The sequence below is a fragment of the Bufo gargarizans genome, chromosome 2, assembly GCF_014858855.1.
Source record: "Bufo gargarizans isolate SCDJY-AF-19 chromosome 2, ASM1485885v1, whole genome shotgun sequence".
Taxonomy (NCBI): Eukaryota; Metazoa; Chordata; class Amphibia; order Anura; family Bufonidae; genus Bufo; species Bufo gargarizans.
The window spans coordinates 482562142-482576392 of NC_058081.1; the positions used below are offsets into that span (position 1 = coordinate 482562142).

The 14251-nt window shown below is 41.2% G+C and overlaps 2 protein-coding genes across 2 annotated transcripts in view; one reads left to right on the forward strand and one right to left on the reverse strand.

Annotated features, from left to right (window-relative positions):
- Positions 1-2471, forward strand: part of GPX3 (glutathione peroxidase 3) — a 39563-nt gene extending 37092 nt beyond the window's left edge. The window contains exons 3-5 of the mRNA XM_044281146.1: positions 571-688; positions 939-1038; positions 1939-2471. Of these exons, the coding sequence (XP_044137081.1) occupies positions 571-688; positions 939-1038; positions 1939-2181 (461 nt within the window). The 3' untranslated portion in view covers positions 2182-2471. The remainder of the gene's footprint in view (positions 1-570; positions 689-938; positions 1039-1938) is intronic.
- An 89-nt stretch (positions 2472-2560) lies between these two features.
- The window catches only part of TNIP1 (TNFAIP3 interacting protein 1), a 111842-nt gene continuing 100151 nt past the window's right edge, over positions 2561-14251 (reverse strand). The window contains 4 exon segments of the mRNA XM_044281147.1: positions 2561-7633; positions 8964-9033; positions 9431-9610; positions 13081-13146. Coding sequence (XP_044137082.1) covers positions 7590-7633; positions 8964-9033; positions 9431-9610; positions 13081-13146 — 360 coding nt within the window. The 3' untranslated portion in view covers positions 2561-7589.

The following is a 14251-nucleotide window of genomic DNA, read 5'->3' on the forward strand; positions in this document are numbered from 1 at the left end:
GGACCTGGCACATGCATGCATGACTTGAATATTCAATTCATTTTAGTGGAAACTGTGCAATTCTTAACTTCTCCTGTGGTGGCATTGCATATAAATTAAATACTGTTGGGTTCCCCTAGAGTGCACCGATGATCACCAGGGTCTAAATAGTGGGACATCCTGTGATCAGCTTATTGCTAGTAGTCTCTTCTAAAGGCGGGTTCGCATTGCTGTTATTAAATTCAGTTCTAACTTTTTTAGAACAGAAACTGTAACAGAATATAAATGGAATTCTAGGAAAGAATGCAAAACGAAAGCCTTTTAGAGGAATTCCGTTATGCTCCGTCCTAATACATGTCTATAGGGGCACATAATGGTTCCGTCATATATATTCCATCCTAGAATGCCGTTATAACTCTGTTATAAATGGAGCTTATAACAGAAATCAATAATGCCAATGTGAACCCGCCCTAAAAACATGGGTTGGGTTAGGCTATAAGTATTAACAAGGCATCATTTACATGGTTGTATTTGAGACAGAAAGATACCCCCTTTAAAGTATAATACTTTTGTATTTTCTGTCATTTTCAGAACTGAATGCACTACAAGAAGAACTGGAATCCAATGGTTTGGTCATCTTAGGATTTCCTTGCAACCAATTTGGTCTACAAGAACCTGGCAGTAATGAAGAAATTCTTCTCGGACTGAAGTAAGCACTACACAATGCAGCTGGTCTTATACACTGTAGAAACTGATTTCAAAGTTTTTAACATGGGACATGTATTTCCAACCTGTGGCTATTGGGAAACTACAATTCCCAGCATCCACCGGCAGACTGTGGTTAGGAGTTGTAGTTTCCCAGCAGATGGAGAACCACACATTGGAAGACCCTGGTCTAAATAAAGCAATTTGTACAAAACATTAGAATGGAAGTAAACTGCCTATCTTGTTGCCGACAGATATGTTCGTCCTGGTAATGGCTTCACTCCAAACTTCCGACTGTTTGAAAAAGGAGATGTTAATGGGAAGAAAGAGCAGAAAGTATTTACCTTCTTGAAGGTATCCAGAACTTTTCAGCTTCAAAAATACATATAGCCAAGTTCAAGGTGCTAGGCTATGTATAAGATGAATGCAGGCTGAATCTGACAATTTTGGCAGGACTGGCCATTTATCTAATGGGTATGGGGCTGTCCCAGCTCTCCCTTGACAGCAGAAAATTAGGGATTAGGCACATTAGATGTTTAACATGCTGCTAAATCCTTTGTTCCCACAGGAGATTTTCCTCTCTACCTATTGGAAACAAATACACACTTAGCAGAGTTGAAGGAACAAGTATAGTCAAATTTAGGGGTGTATTTGAACCAAATCGGTGCATTGGCTTATCTTACCCAGTATGGGCGATAAGGTGGCATATTCCCACTTCTCAATGCCCCCATCTTCATCTCAATCTAATCACACTGCTTATGTATAACAAATAAAAGGGGAATAGGAAGATAATGGGAGACCCACTTATGTTCCTGGGTTTTGCCACCCAGGACAGAACATCCAGGTGTGCGTTTCCCTGTCAATGCATTTTTTCTCATGACCCTTGAGCCAATTCACTTCCTCCTTGTTTGTTGACGATGCAGTTCCTGTGTATAGAGCTGGACATCCTTATGATGTTAGACACTGCGACCTAGGACACAAGAGCCAGTGTAGGTTCAAAATGCACTTTACATTACAATTAGGGCCGTTCTCAACCCCATATTTGTAGAAGGGAGTTATGTACGGGTTCTGACAATATAGTGGTAATGAGACCAATAAGAGCTGGCACCCATGTTTGAGCCCGAAATACATTTGGAAGTTCAGTTCTAGCAGCATTCCTATAAAATAATGCCTAGTGGGTGGGTGTTTGAAAGTAAGCCCCAGGCACTAAACTAAGTACAATTTAATAATACGCTCTCTGTCTGTTCTTCTTAGAACTCCTGCCCCCCTGTTGGTGAGGACTTGGGCAAACCATTAAATCGGCTCTTCTGGGATGATGTCAAAATCCATGATATCAAGTGGAACTTTGAGAAATTCCTTGTTGGACCTGATGGACGTCCTGTAAAACGATGGCACCCCCGTACAGAAGTCTCTGAAGTTAGGAAAGACGTGCTCACATACATGAAGTCACAGTCAGGACTTGAAAGGATTTTAAGGATGGAAAGGCAGGAGCAGTAGACACAATCATGCTTAATGTTATAGATATGTTTGTGCTCTTTTGTGGCAAGCTAGTTTGTAGGAGACAAAAGGTATTCCGGAGACGCCATCTGTATGAAAGATAGGTCAGAAAGCACACGGTGTGGGACCTATCTGGAAACCAGAATTTTGGTAGATTGCCGTTCAGTGCATTCCAGCAACTCTACCAATCTGGGATGGACTCTGGTTGACCCTGAGGTCTTCTCCTTGCTGCTTGGGCTCAATGGTGAAGCTTTATCTGTGCTGGTACTCAATAAACACTATGTATACAACTCTTCCAGGTCTTTCATGGATTGGGGAAAAACAATGAGGGGAATGGGGCAGGACTACCACTAAATGTTCTTCATTATAGACACAAACATTCACATTCAAAAACTTTATTAAATACCATGTATGGAAAGTGACACTAGAAGTACATTTTACACATTACATAACATTTAATTTTAGGAGCTTTTTACAGAAAAGCAAATGCATTGTTATATTTCCAGAAAATAGTGTACTGTACAGTCATAACTGTATTACATAGTTCAATTACAATCTTATGAGTCCTACTATTACAAGTAAATGCATCATTTAACATTAAAAGGATTAGAAAAAAATAAATAATTACATTTTTTTCTTCCACAAACACCCCACATCTGTTCAAAAGTATTGTAGTTCAATGGGGACGAGTTCCAACATGAGACTCGGCAAATAGAAAAGAATGGTGCAGTTCCCAGAAAATAAACAGTAGATCCGTTTTGGTTCAACCCATTTAAATAAAAGGGTATTTCAATTGCAGCAATTTATCCCCTTTGTTTTGTAGGGGGACTGATTGATGGGAACCTCACTGGTCATGACAGCAGGGTCCTGGAGCAATGTGCTTACTCACCATTCATCTCTATGGGACTGCCGGAGCTAGCAAAATACAGCACTTGACCATTTCCAGTGGTCCCCATATTGGGAAGATTTGTTAAACTGTCAAAAACTATCTTTGCTGCCCATGGTAACCAATCACAGCACAACTTTCATTTTGTATTCTGCTCTTGAAAAATAAAATCTGTGCTGGGATTGGTTGCTATAAGTCAGCTTTTAGATAGATTCATGAATCTGCCCCATAGTGTTTGAATGGTGTGACACAGCACATGCCACATCCTTGCTCCAGTCAAATGGGAAACACAGAACCCATGTTCTTGTGACTGGAGGGGGGGGGGGCACTGCGGCTCCCACCAATCTAATAGTTATGTGGATACAGGATAACTAGTTGCAAACAGAATACCCTTATGAGTACAGATTTAAAGCTTTATCAACTACTATTTAAAGCCCAATGCAGGAACATTCTTTATCTTTTCTACAAGATAGAATTGGCGTTATGATGGGCTTATGGTTTATTGATTTTCTTTGGTGTCCATTCTGTGTCTGTCAGATTCAGACAAATGGCTACAATATCTGTCTCTTAGGAGATCGGGCTAATCATTTATCAAGTAAACGGTACTCAAGACAAGAGCCATTTGGTAGACCAGAAGAGTGTTTCTTGATTTTAGTCTGCAAGCACTCTCAACAAGTCATTATTTTAGAGTCTCGCACCATGACCTGCTAGGGTTACAGTCCTTAAGATCTGAAGTTGATCTAATAATCTGTATTCCTATTTTATGCTAATGGTCATGTATGAACATGAGTAAGATGGTGCTGGCCAAACAATCTACCATGTGAGTAAATAAGACTTACTGATCTAGACACCTCCAAAAATGTTCGTTCCCAAGTTTTAATACATCCCTTCTTGTGCAAACAGATACGAGGCAATGTTCCCTAATGGGTGAATAACCCATGGTAGACTGGAAGGATTGATTCATTCATCTCTAATTAGAATTAATTAAATGAAGCTAATACAACAAATATGATGGGTGGAAATTATCTCCACCCCTTGCCACACTTGCTTTGATGTGGATGAAACGGTTACAATCAAAAATCATGATCTGTCATTTTAAAGACTCAAACTCTTAAGGGGTCATTTATGAAAAGCAGAACTGGCTTAGTTGACCATAGCAACCAATCAGATTCCACCTTTCATTTTGGACAGATCCTTTGGAAAATGAGAGGAGGAATCCGATTGGTCAACTAATCCAGTTCTACTTTAGACCAGTTTAATAAATGACCCCTTAGTACTTATGTAGGTCTTGCTGCACTTTCACCTTCATATAATAAATATGAAATGCCTTGATATGTTGACACAACCTGCTATTCCATGTTTTATTAGCCTTTACTGTGAGATCTTTACATATGTTAAATCTGCACAGAACCACAAACTGGATGAGGTCAGAAGTTAAGAGAATGTTGGTGTTGACAAAAACAGCCAACATTCTTCACTGGTTTAAATAAGGAATCTTCTGACCAACCAAGCTATCTACCAGGACCAGTATAAGTAAGAACTCAATGATCCAAAAGTCTACATCTTCCATAGAACCAGTTTGTGGTTTCTCACTTTACAATGCAATCTCTATAACAACTTCTTACTTCTATGATGTAACACATATCCCTGCTAATATCTGAATCCCACCTTGTGGGATATTTAAACCTTGCCTAGAAACGCTCCCAAAACAGCACAGAAATGCCTTTATTTATGCAGTTTTGCACAACCACCCAGTGGAGGAAGCTGAAGCCATATGACATTCCAAGATGACAGCTGTAATAAGGCCTCTGCCTACCATGGTACATCCTATGTGAAAATGGGTCTTTTAGGCCCCAGAAGCTCCAAGGTTAGGGTTCAACTGCATTTTCTATAGCAACAGCTCTAGTGCCAAGGGACTATCCCATAGAGCAGCGGTCAGCAACCTTCGGCACTCCAGATGTGTTGAAACTACGACTCCCAGCATGCTAATTCACTTTTATGGGAGTTATGAAAATAGCTAAGCAAGTGTGCATGCTGGGAGTCGTAGTTTCACCACAGCTGGAGTGCCGAAGGTTGCTGATCCCTGCCATAGAGGATGCGGCACACCCTGTCAAGTAGGCTACAGCAAGGCTCAAGAATATCGTGAACCACTCTGTGATCACTGTTCAATTGGTATCCTACCCTTGGATCTCCATGGCCCAGAGGCCTATACTGTCCATATACATGGAACTACACTAAACCAAACTAAAACTGGTCCCTCCTAATATGCACTTACATGTTCCAAAATATTGATCATAGCGCCTATATGATCTTTAGTCTTACCAAATAACAGAAAAAAACTTCATTCTTGATTGGTCTACCAACTGTCTTCTTACAGGACAGTTCCATATGTAATTTAATCAACAAATATAGCGCAATCTTCTGTGCCAAATGACTTGGCCACTACCTCCCTATAGGTCGCTTCACTGACCATATTGTTCCACATAACCAACACTACAGTGGGAAAATTTAACTTTTTAGTTGTTAATGTTAAAACATTGGTACTATAAATCTCTCATAAAACTAGCAATATTTGAAGCAGATTAATTAATTTAACCTGTTCATGCTGATCCCATGGGGGGCTGGATGAATGTAGGTGTTACCAGCTCACAGCAATCATCTCTACAAGTCTATAAAAGGGCTGGTAAGTCTACGAAACAGCACAAACTGTATTTCTTCTCACCTCACATGCAGAGAAGGACACACCAATGCTGTTAAGCAAAAAACAAATCTGAGTCAGATCTCTATGACTCATTGTTGGTAATATACAGAAAAATAAATTTAAAATTAACTTGTACACTATATTTCATTATACACTCACTGGCAAAAAATTTAAATTAAATAGGGCACCCAGATAGAAATGGTGGATTGCTGCCAAACTCTTCATGCAGTTATATCTCAAACAGACATGTAAATGATTACAGGTGTAGACACTGGATCTTGCCACAAGAGGGCATAAAAGGGTTTACCTTGCTGCCCTACATAAAGGGCTCTCAGGGGCCACACATGGTGTACCTCTTGGTGAAAATTAGTTCTGCTAGAAATGACTCTACAATGCACTCAAGAACATCCTGCTTAGCAGACAAACTTGGAGAGGGGGTGCATCAATGGACTGGGAGAAGCAGGACAGTCGTTTTGACAAACTGCTCACCATCTTGGCTATTCCGAGATAGCTGTTAGTGCCAACAAGTGCCAGCAGCTCCCATAGTTTTGTGGTCCACCATCCAGGCTCCAGGTGGCTGGCACTTTCATTACACACTCCATCTCTGCTGTTGTGATGATCTGGGGAGCAATTGCATATAACAGTTGGTCACCACTAGTAGTGACACGAGGGATACTGACAGCTCAACCATATGTGCAGGACATCCTGCAGCTACATGTGTTGCCTCTCATGGCAGGACTTTGAACCGGCATTTTTCAGCTGTATAAAGCTCTCCCACATACAGCAAGGATTCCCCAGTAATGTCGCCAGACTGCAAGACTTCTTTGCCTGCCTGGTCAGCAGATCGCCAATTGAGCATGTATGGGACCAGCTGAGACGCCAGCTTCAGCAACCTACGAGTGTACAGAATTTACAGGCCAAGCTACAACATCTGTGGGCAAATGTGCTGCAGGATACCATACAGAAGATCTATGCCCAACCATATCTCATCTTGAATCCAAGCTGGAGGCAGCCCAAGAGGGTACTAGTGCTTCCTTTCAATCATACAGTTTTCCCCCAATAAACTTATTCTTCATTCTAATATTGTAATCACTTACATATCATCATTATCTTCACATATATAAAAGGTTCATTCGATTCCTACAACTCCTGCTTGTTAAATATTTTTTTATGTCAAGGAGTGTAAATTACCACTACTGTAGCAGCTGTCAAAATATACTTTCCCCCTCTCCTAAAATATTTTCTCTTGCCAAAGTACTAGCCCAGTCATACTGATGTATGCCAGAGGGAATAATTGGAGAAAAATTATGGAAGAGAGAGGAAAAGAGAGGAATGAAAGGAGACAGAAAGGAGGGACGAAGGGGGAGGAAAGAGGAAGGGAAAAAGGAATGAAAGATTAAAACAAAATAGAAAGGAGAAAGAAAGGGGAAGATTGAAAGGTGATTGAGGAGATAAGGAGATAGAGATGGGGAAGAAGTACTGAGGGGGAAAGGGGAGAAGGAAGGATTTTAGTATATGGATTACACTGACAAAATCTCTTGCATTGAGGTAAATATACTAATAGCTACACAGAATATAATATTTTTATATAATTTAACATATGAACAAGTGTGTGCTCCTATCCTACTACAATGCATGTAAGGATAGGCTAGTGGTATGTATGTATACTCCATATATCCAGGTAATACACAGATCTGAGCCATCCAAGTGCACTCTATCCTCATCTGGTCACGCTCAACCAATTCCTGCTCATTCATATGGCTGTGTTTAATGGCCCCAGTAAATATCATCAGTACATATCTGTGTCTTTACTGTGGATCCTCAGGTTTGCCGCTGGGAATTCTGTGCTCCTTTCTTTGGGCCATCTATAAGCACAATGAACAAAATTTAACATGGTTGAATCACAAATTCTCATAAAGAACATTTCCATACAAATTCAAAAGACATTCCCAAGATTATCCAGCAAATAGTAGGTAAACAGGTGTCACTTGGGAAAATCTGCAGGACTCCAGCATTAGCACATGATTACAATTGTGCAATTTACGTATATACAGAGCATGTTGATTCTAAACCTTCCAGAATGTCAAACTGAGGATTTTACTGAGGGCATGTTCGTGCTACAGCACCATTCTATAAGGTTAAAGAGGATTATTCACCGCTCCTGACAAGCCTGTTTTAATAGCTTCATGTAGTCCCCATGAAATAACAATTCTGAAGCATCTATTCTTATGGCTGTATGTTGTCCCATTCCTTTATTATTTCTACTAGACGTTATAAAGGAATTGCTAGCAGTCTGCAGTAAGAGTACAGAGGGTAGGTAACCAGTTAGGGGGTGTGTTCCTGCACAGACTGACTATCCAATCAGTGCTGCCATTTTCAGTCTGTGCAGGTACACTCCCCCCTAGCTTGTTACCTCCCCTCTGTACCCTTACTGCAGACTGCTAGCAATTATTTCATAACTTATAGTAGAAATGATAAAGGAATGGCACATCATCATCATACCGTCATAAGAATAGATGTTCCAGAATTGTTATTACATGGGGAATGCATGAAGCTATTAAAACAGACATGTCAGGAGCGGTGACAGGTCCTCTTTAAAGAAGTCTGGTTGGTAATTTTATAAGGGTAAAAACATAAGTAGTAATACTCCGCTCACAGATCCTTCTCTATTCTTTCCTACCCTGGTCCACACTTTCTGGTCCCATAGGAAATAACTGCTTAACCAATCAATGGCTGTAGTGTGATATGCCTCAGCTAGTAATTGGCCGGATGGTCAGATCCTGTGTGCCGAGCGGGACCAGGAAGCAGAGAGACCAGCAGGGGACCAAGGAAGCATCGGAAAGGAAGCAGCTGAAAAACAAAGCTACAACCTAAAGAAATGAATTTGCACAGAATTCAACTAAAACATGCTGTTTAAATGTGGATATTTATTTCAAACCTAGCTGTAAAAATGAGGCTAAATGAGGCTAAATGAGGCCTCATGCACACAATAAAGAACAGTGCACAGAGTCTGTACAGCCTTACATGGAGTCCCTATGGTTCCCTACCATGAGTAACGCTCTGTTTCACCATACTGCCATATGACAGAACAGGGCTGGACCATAGATACAATAAGAACATGCTGTCACAATACAAATAATAATTACAATGAATTAATGAATTCCTACTCCAAACACCATGATAATTACTACTCACCAGCCTCCTTTCTAGATTTAGGAAGTTCTGTTCTGGGAGGATTGTTAGCGACTCTCCACTGATATGCCGGCTGTAAGTAAAGATCATTGGAATAAATACAAATACAAACTACATGACAAAATAACGTGGTCTCATAAAGCAGGAAATGCTCAACCCCGTATGTAGTTATGCATCTATACCCAGGGGAGCAAATCCTGCACATATGGTCCATAGCTAATGGCGATCCCCAGCTAAAAATGCATGCAATGGAGGTCGCCCGCAGCGAACCACAAGTTCTACAAAAACATCCTACACCAGATAACAAAATGTGTGGATGTAATTGACTATATTAAATAAATTTTTACACAAATAGGTGCACTACGAATAGGTGCACTACTGTGGTGGATGCAATCATTTTTCGTGTAAAAGAATAAATACAAATGAAGAAACTAAAAGTAAAATAAAAAAGTGGACTGTTGGGAACTTACTGGAGGAGCATTTGAGAGATCCTGAACTTGACTGTGCTCTGGACCAACAACTGGCGGTGGATAACAGATTGGCCAGTCCTCATATCCTGGGAACATCCTGGCAGGTGGGCTATAAGGATACTGGTATGGAGGACAGGTAGGTCCGATGCGATGGTTTATAATGTATCTCTCTCCTGTAGCCTGAAATAAATACATACATGGGCATCACGCATTGGACTTCAATGTCTATTGAATCTAGATTGTGATTCAGCTTATTGTATAAGATTGCTGCCAAAGATTCTCTACCCATTCCTACGTGTTTCCATGGTAACAGACTACAAACAATCAATGTGTAGCCTGATCCTGCAGTTACAGACCCAACTTTCAGTCCCCTACTTCTTTTTAATGTACATTTGGTGGATAAGCAAAAGGTAAGGGATATATGGAAGGGAGCTTAACTGCAGGACAAGACTACATAGTGTTTGAGGGTTGGGGTCATGGTTCTGTGTGGGCCAGTCAAGGCCTTTCACATCAAAGTCACCCAACCATGCCTTTATGGAGCTTGCTTTGTGCACTGGGGCACAGTTATGCTGGAACAGAAAAGAGCCTTTCCCTAACTGTTCCCACAAAAGTAAAGGCAAAATATTATTCATAATGCCATAGCATGTCTCCTTCACCCAACTTTACAGTTGGCACAAGGCAGTCAGGCAGGTAACGTCCTCATGGCATTCGCCAAACACAGACTCGTCCATCAGACTACCAGAAAGCGAAGCGTGATTAGTCACTGTATAGTACACATTTCCACTGCTCCAGAGTCTAATGGCTGCTTGCTTTACACCATGTAATTTGATGCTTGGTAGTGTCCTTGGTTATTTAAGGCTTGCATACAGTTCCTTGGCCATGGAAACCCAAGCCATGAAGCTCCTAGCACAGTTTTTGTGCCGATGTTGATTCCAGAGGAGGTTTGAAATTCTGCCGTTATGGAGTCAGCAGAGCCTTGGTGACTCTTCTACACGATGCTCCTCAGCACTTGGCGACCCTGATTTGTAATGTTACATGATCTACCACTTCATGAGTTACTGTGGTTCCTAAATGTTCCCACTTTGCAGTAATACTTCTCACAGTTGATGATGGAATATCTAGGGGGGCAGATACTGCTTCTGTGTAGCCCCACTCATTCTCGGATAATGGCAAAGCAAGAAATTGGGGCTTCACATGCTTGTTCATCCCAATGACCTTACGGAGGATACTAGCTATATTTTGGAATCACTATCATGTTAGCGTGTACCAGCCAATGCTCTTCTCTGTTTTTGTACCAAGGTGGATTCTGAGTCATTTATCACGTGACCTGATTTAATGGAATACTTATTTTCCCTTGTGCATGTTTGCACGGTACAGCACTTTCACTTATCTCCAGTCAGAGCTGGAGAAACACTTGGCAGCAAAACAATTACGCAGGCATGGATGTTAAGACTGAATAGCAATTAATGTCCTGTCACGAAAAAAATTAATAGTAGAGGAACATTCATTACAGGATGACGCAGGCCCAGTGACTCGCTGACTGATCCAGTAAGGCCTTGTGAAGAGGAATATACTTATGTCAGGTCTGTTGAAATTTCAGTTTGAATATTTTGCTTGAATCTCCAATTCAGTAAGATTTTCAATGGTATGTGCTACAGGGGGTCCACCACCAGGAAATTCACTGTCAAACCAGGCACAATGCCTGTAGGGTTAGCTCGGCTCAATGTGAGGATACCTTTCAGTTGCTCTAATTTGGAAAAAGTACTCTTAATCCATATGCAAATTAACTGCTAAGTGCTAATGAGGGCAGGCCAAAGCCACTCTGTGCACCCTTGCTCCTCTTGCTTCCTCTGCAAGCCTCTAACTATTCTTGATTGACATGGTCTGGCCAGGTCAATCAAGGAGAGAAAGAGGCTGGCAGAAGAAGGCGGAAGAGCAATGGTGCACGAAGTGGCTTGGGTCTGCCCTCAATGCACCTAGCAGCTCATTTGCATATGGATTGCAAGTACTTTTTCTAGAGTGAAGCAATGGATCACTAACTCCGCTACCTCTACAAGACATCGTGCCTGGTTTAACAATGAATTTCCTGGTGATAAACGCCCTTTAAAGGAACTGTACCTCCAGGAGGGCTTTTGCCATACACACCCTATTACAACACTTTCAAGTTTAAAAACCCATTTTCATATATCCTGTTCATAATCCTCATCTCATGGTCAGAGTGGAGAGCAGTCACAAGGAGTCTCTCACTTTCTGGAGGACCGCTCCCATCATGCCTTACACAACCAACCCACTGGTTTGAATAGACAATGTGCAATGCTTCATTTCTTCTGTGGTGGCGCTGTGGGATAACTGAACACTTACTTACAGATAACAGCTGATCACTGGGGGTCCCAGCACGGGGACACTCTGATCTGCTTATAGTCAAGGGACCCTTTTAACAAATAAGAATGCCCAAAGCTGACAATAATTACCTAAGTATCTAGTCAACTGGTCAATGGTAGTTATAGTTCATGGTATAAACTAGAAAATATTAACTGACATGAACAGGAACCAGCACTGTGACAGTCATAAAAATATATAGGATGATCCTGAGTGTGTTGTAGAGGGCAACAACGTACCAAATCAGCAAAACAGGGTTCAAAACAAAGTACAAATTGGAACATGCTGATTTATGGTTGTGTAATTCCAAGCCCAGCCCATGTGATGGCCACGTTAACTATTGATGCCACATACCTTCTACGTCTGTAAAAATAACAGCTTAAAGTGTAACTGTCAGTTCAGTTTAAAGACTCTTCTTAGCAAAGCTCTGAGTGTTCCTAAGGAGAGTCTGTCTTCAGTCTAACAAGTCAGGTAGGCAGGTGATGGGCTGAGATAGTTAGAGCACATGTACATAGTCAGTGACTGGGGTAGTGACAAGAGGCAGGCTGGAAGACTCTGTATTCGGGATGAGCGAACTTTTGTTTTCAAGTTTGGCGTACAAGGTTCGGGCTATCTAAAAATTCTGTTATGGATTCCGCTACCACGGACCATAAATTATCGTCTGTGGGAGCGGAATCCATAACGGAATTCTTAGATAACCCAAACCTTGTACGCCAAACTTGGAGAAAAAAAGTTCGCTCATCCCTACTCTGTATGTTACAAACGGAAGTCTTCTGTGCTCAGTAAAATGCTGAAGACTGCAAAATGTTTTAACCCCTGTCCCTACACGGTTAAAAATAAACAAACTGTGTCTAGAGGAAAGAAGGTTTCTACACAAACATAGAAGAGGATTCTTTACGGTAAGAGCAGTGAGACTATGGAACTCTCTGCCTGAGGAGGTGGTGATGGTGAGTACAATAAAGGAATTCAAGCAGGGCCTCTATTTATTTCTGGAGTGTAATAATATTAATACAGGCTATAGCTACTAGAGAGGGGTCGTTGATCCAGGGAGTTATTCTGATTGCCTGATTGGAGTCGGGAAGGAATTTTTTTTGCCTAAAATAAGGCAAATTGGCTTCTACCTTCGTTTTTTTTTTTTTTTTGCCTTCCTCTCAATCAACTTGCAGGATAACAGGCCGAACTGGATGGAGAGATTTAACCATCTAACACACCGGTCTTAATAAATGACCCACTACGTTTCTGTGTTACACTTTAATATAGTCCCAAATTACCTGTGGTCTTGAAAGTTCATGTGCATTTTCTTTCTCTCTTCGTAATTCCTCCTGACAAGACTGCAGCTAAAATGGAAACCACACAAATATGATAATGTGTCTTGGAGGCTATGCTCACATCTGCAGGTCTGTTTGAAATTTTCTGCAGCAGCTTTTATAAACAAGAATCAGAGTCAATTAGTACATGAGCTCAATGCCCTTAGGCCTCTTTCACATATACGATACGGATTGTGTCCGGATCTGTTCAGGAAAAACTGATGGTTATGCACGCACGTTCAATGAGCTTTTTTCCATCCGGATTGCATGTGTTTTTTCACATGGATGATGTAAAACTGAAGAATAATCTACCTCTCCTAGCAACCAACATTGCATCCGGATGCCTTCAGTTTTTAAACAAGCCCCATTCACATCTATGGAGCCAGAGCTGCATAAAAAACGCACAATATAGAACATGCTGCAATTTTTCCAGAACGCAGAGTTGAAGCATGAAAAATTAAATGAATGGGTCAGGATTCAGTCTGGATGCTGTGTTTGCAACATGCATCACATCTGGATGGAAAACTTGGTCGTGTGAAAGAGCCCTAATGCTTGTTTCACATTTGTGCTGGACAGATCTGGTAGACTGTTCTGGTCGGGAACAGACTGCCGGATCTGGCAGCAACCCAGCAAATATGCAGAGTCAGCCAGATGAAAAAAAGCTGCGCACATCAGTTTTCTTCTCTGCATGTTTGATTTCCATTATGGTTAATGGGGCTGGCAATGCCGTATCCAGACACCTCCAGCCGGCTGCTCCCTGCCGACACATCCTGCCGGAGGTGTCTAACGCAAATGTGAAACAAGCCTAATGGTGCTACCACACGTTCAGGATTTTTTATCCAGTTTTTGAAGCCAAAACCAGGAGTGGATTCAAAAAAGAGAAAAGATAGTACTTGCCCTTAATACTTTTGTTCTTTTTTGGATCCACACGTGATTTAGACTTCAGGTTTCTTTAAGCAGTTTTTGAACGTGTGGTAGCACGCCTAGGCGGTCCACTCAAATCAATGTCAGCTTTCTAAGAATGTTGCATTAGATTCCAGTAACAGAAATCTTCTTTTACCCGTACATTTTCAGTAACAGTAGAGACAAAGAGCTATGAGCCCTCTATAGAGACCTTTTAGTTGGGAAATCATTT